The 11,611-nt window shown below is 45.4% G+C and overlaps 1 protein-coding gene across 1 annotated transcript in view; it reads right to left on the bottom strand.

Annotated features, from left to right (window-relative positions):
• The window catches only part of LOC147620689 (uncharacterized), a 29,430-nt gene extending 20,717 nt beyond the window's left edge, over nucleotides 1-8,713 (bottom strand). The window contains exons 1-4 of the mRNA XM_086824959.1: nucleotides 8,353-8,713; nucleotides 8,104-8,248; nucleotides 7,555-7,608; nucleotides 7,384-7,475 (exon numbers count right to left, since the gene is read on the bottom strand). Of these exons, the coding sequence (XP_086681085.1) occupies nucleotides 7,384-7,475; nucleotides 7,555-7,608; nucleotides 8,104-8,248; nucleotides 8,353-8,579 (518 nt within the window). The 5' untranslated portion in view covers nucleotides 8,580-8,713. The remainder of the gene's footprint in view (nucleotides 1-7,383; nucleotides 7,476-7,554; nucleotides 7,609-8,103; nucleotides 8,249-8,352) is intronic.
• Between the last annotated feature and the right edge of the window lie 2,898 nt (nucleotides 8,714-11,611).

Genomic DNA, 11,611 nt, shown 5'->3' on the forward strand with positions numbered 1-11,611 from the left:
TTTGGGGAGGAGATCCGAACACAAGGAGATCTACTTATGCCCCAGGAGCAGTTTTACGGAGCAGGAGGAGGTTACATTGCAGGTTTGGACTTCCACTGCAGGAGCCCTTGGTCATCCAGAGGCACTTTGTTCGTGAACAGATTGTTGCTGATGACATCTTGCTAGAGTTCTGTTCGACGGAGAACAGTACGGTGGACCTCTTCACAAAGTCACTCTCTCAGGACTTGCTCAGGCGGCACCCCAGCTCCCAGTGGTTGGTTACACAGCCAGGAGCTGAGAGGGGGTGTTAGAAGTCATCTCCTGTCTAGTTTTATACACCAGGGCCTTTGTTGTGGGTGTGCCCGCCCTTATGAGGTGTTTTCCCATTTTTCCCCACTCTCCGTATTTTTCCCCTATTTTTCCCATTTTTTCTGAGGCTTGGGAGGGCTGCCAGAGGGTGCCAAGAGCAGTACAGTGCTGGCCGACTGGATGTTTATCAGTCGTGGGCACTCTTGCTGCTGGCCGACTGGTTTTGATCAGTTTTGGGCACCAGATTGCAGGCTGACTGCATTTATGCAGTCGTGGACCTTTTTATTAGTCGTGGGCTTTTCCTTATGCTGGCCGACTGCCCTCTAGGGGGGTATATATAGGTCCTCAGCCCCCATACCTCATTTGTATCATTCCTCGGGATCTTCTTGTGTATATAGAGCAGAGTTACACGCCTACATCTCTCTCTCTCTTGTGCTGTTTTTCTGCCTGCATTTTTGCTCGTGTTCCCAGATTTGGTCGTCATCTCCGCTGCGTATTCTGACAAGCTCTTCCCTAGATCTTGCAGGGGGGAAGAGGGAGAGAAACTACCATGGAGAAAGGGAATGAGGTTCTATCACCTCCATCAAACCTAAGAGAAAGAGAGAGAGAGCGTCTACGAACCATGCACGAGAGAGAGAGAGAGAGAGAGAGAGAGAGAGAGAGAGAGAGAGAATGCACACTCAACACTCAATTCTATTGCACTATTGCATTCACAATGTGGGAAAGCACCCTAGAGGTGCAAGATATTGTGGCAAGATAGGAATGCCACATGTAATATTGAATGGTGTGTGAGTGTTGACCAAAAGAGTGGAAAAGGGAGTGCTACATGGATGATGACATGTAAAGTGGGATAAGGCTAGAAAGCCTATATCATGATGGTCCATGGAGCCCATGCAGATAGGGCTGCCCCGTTGGATAAGGGGAAAAGAAAAAGAGAGGACCATGAGCCTCATCCCAGAAAGCTCAAAAAATTTAAAGCAGGTGACAAGTCCGTTAAGTTTGATGTTTTTCATGGAGAGCATGATGCTTCCAAGGTGTCAGCATTTGTCGCACAGTTCGATATTGCTTTTAGTGATGAGGACTTCATTGAGAAGTCTAAAGTACGCCATGCTAGCATGTTCTTGAAGGGGACCACCGCTTATTGGTGGATCACTGAAAAGACCACCAAAGACCCCATTTGCACATGGAAAGAATTTAAGGACATATTTTATGCCCAGTTCTTGCCACCTAATGCGGAGCAAACTCTCACCCAAAAGTGGGATAGACTTGAGCAAAGAGATAATGAAAGTGTGCAACAGTATGTCAATAAGTTTTGGAAAGTGTTGCTTGAGGTAACTCCCTTTATGCAAATCACTGAAGATGAAAGAAAGAGGAAGTTTCGCTCCGGATTGCAACCAGCTTATCGTTCGGGCATTGAATTGCACCCGAAACATACTTTGCAACAGCTTTTAGCCTCTACTCTTGCTACGGAGCAATTGGTGCTCAAAATTAAGCAAGATCAAGGGGGTTCTAAGAGCAAAGATAAGGCTGTCCCAAATCTCTGCAAAAAGGTGGACAGCCACCTAAAAAGAGCTTCTAGGAGATCCAGAAGGGAGATAAAGATGAAAATACCTCATCCATGGATAGTGTGCTCAAGAAGAACAAGTTTGGCTTGACTCCCGAGCAAAGAGAATGAGGTTCTATCACCTCCATCAAACCTAAGAGAAAGAGAGAGAGAGCGTCTACGAACCGTGCACGAGATAGAGCACAGAGAGAGAGAGAGAGACAGAGAGAGAGAGAGAATGCACACTCAACACTCAATTCTATTGCACTTGCATTCACAATGTGGGAAAGCACCCTAGAGGTGCAAGATATTATGGCAAGATAGGAATGCCACATGTAATATTAAATGGTGTGTGAGTGTTCACCAAAAGAGTGGAAAAGGGAGTGCTACATGGGTGATGACATGTAAAGTGGGATAAGGCTAGAAAGCCTATATCATGATGGTCCATGGAGCCCATGCAGATAGGGCTGCCCCGTTGGATAAGGGGAAAAGAAAAAGAGAGGACCATGAGCCTCATCCCAGAAAGCTCAAAAAATTTAAAGCAGGTGACAAGTCCGTTAAGTTTGATGTTTTTCATGGAGAGCATGATGCTTCCAAGGTGTTAGCATTTGTGGCACAGTTCGATATTGCTTTTAGTGATGAGGACTTCACTGAGAAGTCTAAAGTACGCCATGCTAGCATGTTCTTAAAGGGGACCGCCGCTTATTGGTGGATCACTGAAAAGACCACCAAAGACCCCATTTGCACATGGAAAGAATTTAAGGACAGATTTTATGCCCAGTTCTTGCCACCTAATGCGGAGCAAACTCTCACCCAAAAGTGGGATAGACTTGAGCAAAGAGATAATGAAAGTGTGCAACAGTATGTCAATAAGTTTTGGAAAGTGTTGCTTGAGGTAACTCCCTTTATGCAAATCACTGAAGATGAAAGAAAGAGGAAGTTTCGCTCCGGATTGCAACCAGCTTATCGTTCGGGCATTCTCTTGCCAGCAGGCGGCTGCGCCCAAGCGCCAATCTCTCTTGCTTGCAGACGACTGCCCACATGCCCTCCTTTTGCCCGCAGGCGACTGTGCCCAGGTGTCCTTCTCCAGCCCCTATGCAGCTGCACTCAGGCGCCTCTGATACTTGTTCTCCCACTAGCGAGCTACAAGCGACTCTCTCACTTGCGAGCTAGCAACAACAGCAGTAATAGAGACTTCTCCTTTCATACGTGGGTGCCTAGTACTTTTGAAGGCCATATCCATTATTTTACAAGGTAAGTGGATTGAGATTTAAGCAAAGGTCTTTGGTGTAAATCTTACAAGGGATACTCTCTGTTGCTAACACCCGTTCGGTGCCGGGTAGTCCAAGCTTCTGAAGAACCACGGTCCATGGGTGCCGAGATCGGGAGAGCCAAGCGTTAGTACGGGAGCGCCTGTTTGTGCGTGGTCCTGGAACACCAGTGGGGCGCTCTCCGCGGATTCCAGTGAAGGCACAGGACCGTAGAGATTAGACTTCTTCAAGTGGATCGCTCTCCTTCAAACGTCTACTTCAAGTCTCTTGTTTGGTAACTGTATTCATCTCAGTTATACATGGACATCATCTAGTTCATTGAACCCATGGAGCATTGTATCACTTAAATACTCCCAATAATATATCATATATTGAGGAGGGGGTTGGCCCGTTCCAGCCCCAGTGCTGGTGTCCATTGATCATCATTTCATTTCATTTCAGTTTTCAGTTGTTAGTGAGTTGTCCATTTATATTGTGATATTTAAGTTGTGCTATTACGTGTGTGGGTGTCCAACGGAGTCTATTCCCACTTCACGGGATCGGTTTCATGGTGAGCATTCTGGTTGCCAATGATGCCATAGGTACACCGATGAAGGAATGTTTAGAAATCAACCGGATATTTTGGAGGATTACGATCAGCGACTATATGGTTTCATTAAATGATTGTTTTAAAGATAACTGAATCTGTGAAAAAGGCAACTTCATATTGGGTGTGTAAGTGGTGTGATTGGCGTTAAATTTGCATGAATATCCGGCTAGGGAGCTTGAGAACTCTTTTCCCTGGTACCCGAGACAAAACCTAACCAAATTCCTAATTGGATCCCATCACTACAGTGGTTGGGCAGTTTACGATAGATGAAGTAAATCCCGGATAGTAATTGTTCTATGGAAAAAGAATCAACAGCTGTGCCTCTCGATGGGAAAAAAAGCGTTGGCTTCTATAATCCAAGTACAAGTTTCTTCCTTGATCTGACCAAGAGACTCACAGGTTCGGTTGGATCAGTTTGGTCAATAACGACCCTGACTACAAGTGAAAATATCCTGGAGGAATCGCCCGTGCTTTCTAGGCGAGGAAAGTTTTTCCGGTTTCGATTTTTGAAGAACCGAGGTATTAGTCTCTTGTCCGGATATCCATGGGCGAGACCCCGAGTGAGGGATCCTGCCCCGCACAAGGAGTGCTACTTCTGCTGCTAGCACCCCCGAATCCGTTGCGCGGAGGGGGCAGGAATCTTTCAACAAGATACGCAATCCTGCCTCCGAAAGAGTCCTCTGCAAACATGAGCTCAACAGCCTCATCAGGAAGCTCCCGTCCAATCTCGTATTCAACAACCAGATCAATGAACCATTTTGCTTCCGAGTCAAGGAGACAACATACTGCTCACAAGGATCAACACCTATTACGGTGGGATGCCAAGTCCTGGAAACCTAGTGAAGACCCCTCGAGGCCTTCCGAAACCTATAACCAATCCCCTCTGAATCCGGAACCACAAAGCCTGGAGAATGTGCAACATCCACCTCCACCTGCAAGTAATCAACTGCCACCTGCCTGGCTTTCCAATAGGTCCCCGTGGAGAGAACTTCCTCATCTACAGGAGTTTCTTTGTCCCAAATGCTACGAGACATCAGAGCATAGGTTACCTGTAAAGTTTCCTCTGACTGACATACACAAGAACTACCAACATCTGTACTAGAAAGTTCCTGCCAACTGCTGCCATTAACTAGCAAGCCATCCACCATCTGGTCTGGGAAAGCCTGCTCCTGCAACGTATCCACACTGAAGTGGCCATAACCAGATGACCACTCATCACAAAACTGAGGACCTGGGAGAGAGTGTGCTGAAAGTTTGTAAACTCCATTCTCCACTAAGCCTTCCCAAACTAATTGACCTGTTGCCTTGTCCCAAAGAGCAACAAAATGCTCATCAAACTCCACCCGTACGCCAATCTTGCAAACCTGATGCACTGACAACAACAGATGAAAACCAAGTAATGGAGCATATAACACCTGGGAGGAAAGCTTCCCGCCTCTGACATCGGGAATTATCTCCATCCTACCCTCACTGTGAACTGGGATAGTGGATGTATCCCCAGTAAGAATGTGACCAAAATACCTGCAGAGATCCTGTAAAGCCGAACGGGAAGGAGTCATGTGCCTGGAAGCACCACTGTCGAGAATCCTCCTCCCTGCACGAAGAAAATGAAACACCGGTGTCCATAACCTCCATGTGCACAAAAGCTGGAGTCTTCACGGTTGCTGCTGAGGATTCTGCAACCTTCTCGGTGCTCCACTTGGGACACTGCCCCGCCAATAGTGGCCTTTCTCGCCACAATCATTACAGGTCCTCTCTGCCTTGAGTTTCTCGCGCGGTCTGAGTCGGACATCTTCTCAGAAGACTTCTCCGATGAAGCCTTCCCTTTGTTCTTGTTGTTACAGCCTTTCGACCATTGGCCGGTTAAGGCCTCCAAACCTAAGCCCTGTGGAGGGTTCGTGAATCTTTCCTCCTAGTCCAAGACCATGGGCACAAGCTCCTCCCATGTGATGGTGCTGAGCTTGCCACTGGTAATCAAAGAAGAGTAGAATGCTGAGTACTGAGAGGGCAAATGCGACAGCAACGTTATAGCCATATCCTCCGACGATATCTTTTTCCCAGCCTAAAGAACTACCCGCATTTTTACTTCCAAGGAAATCCTCTTCATGGGCGATACCCTATTATAGAGAGAGGCCAAATGCTACCGTATACTTCTAGCCAGCGTCATATGCTTGATATGATTGATTACCTGTGGTGTGCAGTCGAGGAAAATGAAAGAACGGACCCTGGCATTGACACGATCCCACAACTATGCCAGTGCCTCGCGTTCCTTCCGAATCGAGGGTAACTCCCCTTTCTCTAACTCCGGCCGTGGAACCCCAACAACAATGAAATCAGCAAGGTCATAAGACTCCAACACAGATTCCATCATTACCTTCCATATGCCGTAGTTGTTCCCGTCCAGCTGACGGTCCACTAAGAACGTGGGGAGTGTCGAGATCTTCACGTGCCTCTCAGCAATCTCAAGTAAATCTACCATTGCGGGGGTGTAACTGAAAAGGGTGCGTGGGTGGGAAAAAAGAAGAACTTAAACCTGCAAGTGGCTGTCGAGCAAATCAGCCCGCCTTCCTCTTGCTTCTCCTCTTCCCGAACGGTCCAAAACAGTCCACCAATCAGCAACAAAACAGCCCCACTCTTGCTCACAAAGTTCCCAAGATCTATCAAGAGCCTAGAGCTCTAATACCATGTCAGAATATGCAGCGGAGATGAAGACAAAATCTGAAAACACAAGAGCAAGTGCACTGCAGAAAAACGTGTGGGGGCTGGGGGCCATTTTATATGGCCCCTATGAACCAGTCGGCCAGCACAAAAGGCAACCGACAGCAACCAAAAAGCTCACGACTTGCTCCACCATAAGTCGGCCAGCATAAAGACACGGTCGGGGAGCAACAGGGGCAGTCGGCTAGCATCCAAGACACCCAGACCAGCAGTCGGCCAGTGTTTGGATCAGCTAGGAGCCACAAAACAGCCTCCCACACCTGGTAAAAATAGGGAAAAAATAAGAAGAGTGGGAAAAAATGAGAAAACACCTAAATCGCACGACACCCACAACAAAGGCCCTGGTGTAAATATGCAGACAGGAGATGACTGCTAACTTGGGGAGCATTGTGTGGGTCTCCTTGATATCAATGCCCCCAACAGGTTGCATGACAAGACCGATTTTAGATACAAGTACGACAAGGCTTTCCCCATGAGGATCACTGGTGCACAGTGGGGGAGCTTTAACATGATACACCACAGCTACTGGGACAGAGGATGCAGCATGGAAGGGACTGCTTTTTCTGTTGAGGAGACAAGGCACTTCGCACTTGCTGGAGTTTGGCACGACTCCCCTCAATTTGCACTTCTCCAAAACGGACTGCCACGTTCAAACCCCGAACTTAGCCCAGCTGGACCGGTTTTATGTGGATGGGACAGCACGGTAAGCATTCTCGTCGGCACCACCTTTTATGACCATGCCCCAGTTGTGCTTCGCCTTGGTGCCAGGAGTCTTCCGGGATCCCTGATGCCCTTATAGGGGATTCCAAGGTATGCTCCCACGTAGAGGAGATTTGTGTCGCAATCTACGAAAATGGTCCACCTTCCCAATCCCACAACATAACCCTACCCATACTTAATCCTCACGGGGATGATTTTTCAACATGGCTCTAGTGGTCCCACATGAATAATAATTTTAACACTTTTCATATTACCCAATATAATCTGCCGAAGCTCGATCAAGTCCACTTGCACCCGCCCAAGTGGAGCCTCTGAAGAAATTTCCTCCCCCAACGACAATGGCCACCTGCATTAACAACAATACCATCAAAACACACAATAATATGATACACTGAGGAGCAAACAAGAAATGGTGAACACTCTACCTGGATGCCCAGCCGAGTGATGGCTGCAATCTCTGTGGCAATTGACATTGTAATCTGCAGCCAATGGCAAAAGCCAAAGTGCAAATCTTAGCACAGATACAACCTCCTTTCTATTTTAGAGTAAAAATATTGATGTGACATCAAAAATATGTTTCCAAGGAAAAATAGTAAATTCCAGCCAGATGAGTATAAGGTGATAAGATTCAGAACAAAAATAAACAACTATCAAGAGAAAAATATAAAATTAGAAAGGTTTGCCAAAACACAGTTGACGATTAGTATAAACTAGAAGTTTAAAAAAAAACATTTTTTCTGTTAAAAATAAACATCATGAAAAATTAAACCATCGAGGTCTACAAAACAATGATAATAAAACCCGAGTTGCAATACAAAAAATTATAGCCAGCAATTAAGCCAAAAAAAATTATCCACAAAATCTATGATGCAAAATTAATTCATCAAGGGATAAAAAGAAAGTAATATAACACTCATGCTGCAGTACATAAACATTATAGACGACCTTTTTTTTAGGGCACTATATTCTCTCACCTTGGGATCTATATTTTGCTGGCCATCACCAGCAAGAGCTTCCCCACTGACTTTAAGCAGGACTCTCCTCCACTTAGGGGTAGCAAGAGTGTCAATTTTGGCTCCAGACAGCAAGTCAAGTGCAGAAGGGGATGCAGCAGAGTATCTGCCAATGAAAGAGTGAACCAATAAGATGAGAAGATGGGTAGAAATGAAATGTAAAGAGAGATACATCACCTGATCTTTTTTTTATAAGATAAACAAACCCACCTGAAGCCCGCATCTCTGAAGGTCTCCGAACACACTCTCAAAGGCCCGAGTGCATCTCGGCTTTCTGCAGATAATAATCTCTTGTTGTGGCGGTGATGATGATGGCTAGGGCCCCCGAAAGAGGCAGACTTAAGAGAGTGTAGCTGCTTATTGTTGTTGTGCAAGGGAGACCTGTGCTTCAGCCGTAGCGGGTCAGGCATATGAAGAGAAACGTAGAGAGAGAACATGGCCGAAAGAGCAAATAGCTCACAAACCACTCATGGCTTGCCACAGACGATTGAAGAGAAGGGTCTTTTAACTTCTATCTCACCTCTTTCGTCTTTTCTTTTTTTATCTTGGCTGGTAACAATAAATAGATTTGTTCATGTGCAACTTGGAACAATAAATTTGTCCATATAACATGGAAAAAAAAAAGCTAGAGGAAAAAAAGGGCTTAGAAGTTAGGCTTACCAAGCATTTCTTCATCTCACTACTTTTCCTCAATTTTAGTGGTGTATTGTGCACCACCATCATCATCACGCTCAGAGATAGGTAGGTTTCACACGAACAACCATCCCAGGTGGCCCTTTCCACTCAGAAGCCTTGCTTTGCTTGGAGAAACGAGACGCAAGGTGCTTTTTAGTATGGTCACCCATTCCTATTTGGTGCCTCTTCTTACCCTCTCGTTTGGGCAAGTTGACTTGAGATGTCTATAAAAGTTTTCAAGCTTAAAGGATCAATTTCAGCACCTCACTGGTGCATTTATAGTAGTGCTTAACTTGGTGGGGACATGTGAAACATTCTTCATACACGGACATGATCAAGCAAGCACATTTTGTTTGATGTAGCCTGCCAAGTCACAACCACCCCTACCATTTTTTGTTTGGCATGCCCTCCACAAACTCTCACAATCCACCCACATTTCTCGCAACGTCAACAAATGGAAAAGCTTGATGGTTTAGATCATGAGAAGTGACATGCCCCTATTATTGGCATTGAGCACAGCCATGCCCTTATAATAAAGAGAGCACTTGTTGCTTGTGAAGCCTTCCCCCCCTCCCCCTCTCTTCTCCCCAAACCAAAAAAAGAAAGGTATTCTACACTTGAGGACCACTACCTCTACTAACTCTGCAACAAAGGTATCATCACAAGAGGCTTATTGTTGTTGTGGCGATTTTTTAGTGGACAGTTTCATGGCATTGTTCCCATCATCAACCATCCTTCGTCTCCCCTCTATGTAGCAATTGTACTAGCCCTCTTTTCGAGCAATATCAAGCCACACAAAGGATTGGGAGGAGCTTACCTCGAATTGTAAAATTGTGCAAAAGTAGACATCAAAAATTAAATGGTGGCTAAAATTATAACACACACACCCATGCCCCCTCGAACACATCACCCCCCTTCCCCTTCAACTTTGTACCCTAGTCATGTTTTAAGGTTTTCTTTTAGATACTATTTATTTAGGTTTTGTAGATTCAATGTCACTACAAAGTTTGTTATATTATCTAAATTTATCAATAGTACTTTGTACCCTAGTCATGTTTTAAGGTTTTCTTTTAGATACTATTTATTTAGGTTTTGTAGATTCAATGTCACTACAAAGTTTGTTATATTATCTAAATTTATCAATAGTACTTTGAAATTGATTTTTTTTCTTTTTAGTATGTTTAACCATGTAAGTGTTACACCTTGTCAAAGTGGTGGTGGGACCTTTTCGTTCCTGATAACCAACCCACCGCAATGCCCATTGGTACTTTGAAATGGTTTGCATAACTCTTCCATGGATATGCAATATCATTTGTCTAAGCTTATGTACTCCCCCATTGTAGGGTTTGTGACATTGCCACAGGTTCACTCTCTGGCAGTATGCAACCAAGAGTTGCTACTTAGCTAGGGAGATGTGCGGCTACATTGCCCTGCTTCACTACACACTCACACACTCCGGCAAGACTCTACATTGCCCTACTTCACTACACACTCACACACTCCGGCAAGACTCTATGCTTAATATGTACCCAAGAGACGGTGACAACAGATAATTGACAAGACATACACTTCAATAGAACACACTTGAAGGAAAGAGAAACGCACAGTTATAGAGACAATGAAGATCAAGAACAATTACATTCATTCACTAAACTGATTGATTGATTGATCGTGATCCTAAGGTTGCCCATTTATATAAGTGGTTCAACCACTATGCAAGTAGGTGCATCATTTCGGTAGGTGCACCATTTGTGCCATGAAGTGCCCACACCACTGAACGTGGAGCATGATTCCTTGTGCAACCTACCAATATTAGAGACACGTCGTGTAACTTGTTGCCAATATTAGGGACATGTGAGTGCAACCTGCCCCACTGATTTGCCAATGTTAGGAATCTGCCACTTGCTTGTTTGAAAATGTGCAAGTGGGCGGCCCTCCAAAAGGTAAGAGATGGACCTGGTAAATGCCATGGAGCTGACAAAGACATTGGTTGTAGGTGGGTACTTTCATTAATGAATCGTCAACTTGGAGTACCACTTGTCACTTATCATGGACAACTTGCACTTATTAGCTGGATGACCTATACTTGTCAGCTTGACGGCTAGCACTTTTGTCAACTGGCACTTGTCAGCTAGACTGCTTGGTACTTGTCAATTGGACATCTGATAGGCTATAGGTCGATTCACCATCCCGGTGAATGCAACTGAGAAAGGATTGTTGAGAAGAGGGTAGGAAAATCACTCCATTCTCTTCCATCGCACAGGGGATCATGTGGTATATAATGTAAAAAGAAATAATAACTGAATATAAAAAAGGAATGTGCATATAATGGTGGTATATACAATGATGATGAAATCGTCCCCCTCCATTTGCATGGCTTTAGTGCAATCATCTCATCACTCTTACAAGTATTTTTTTTTGGGACGACCATGAAATGGGGATCATGAGGAGCAAGGAGGGGAGGTAGGCTAAACCAATAGAGTAGGAGAGAGGGGATGAACAAGATGAGGGCTTTCACATAGTTTTGAGAGGCCATAGGGGAGCTGAATGCTATGGTATGGTTAGGGGAGCTGAATGCTATGGTATGGTTGAGAGAGGGCGGAGATGACAGAAGCCTCAAGGTGGTGGGGTTGTGTGGGGGAGGGGTGGAAGAGGTACTGGTGGGGGTGAGAAGGAAGAGGCGGTCGTGGAGGATGGGGGGTGGGGTGGGGTGGTGGTGTTGGTGTTGGAGGTGGAGGTGGGATAAAAGAATTGGAGATGGAACTAGAGGAGGGGTTGGAGGGCAACGTATGCG

This window comes from Cibotium barometz, chromosome 31 (genome assembly GCF_041138505.1).
Source record: "Cibotium barometz isolate CiBa-2024 chromosome 31, ASM4113850v1, whole genome shotgun sequence".
NCBI lineage: Eukaryota > Viridiplantae > Streptophyta > Polypodiopsida > Cyatheales > Cibotiaceae > Cibotium > Cibotium barometz.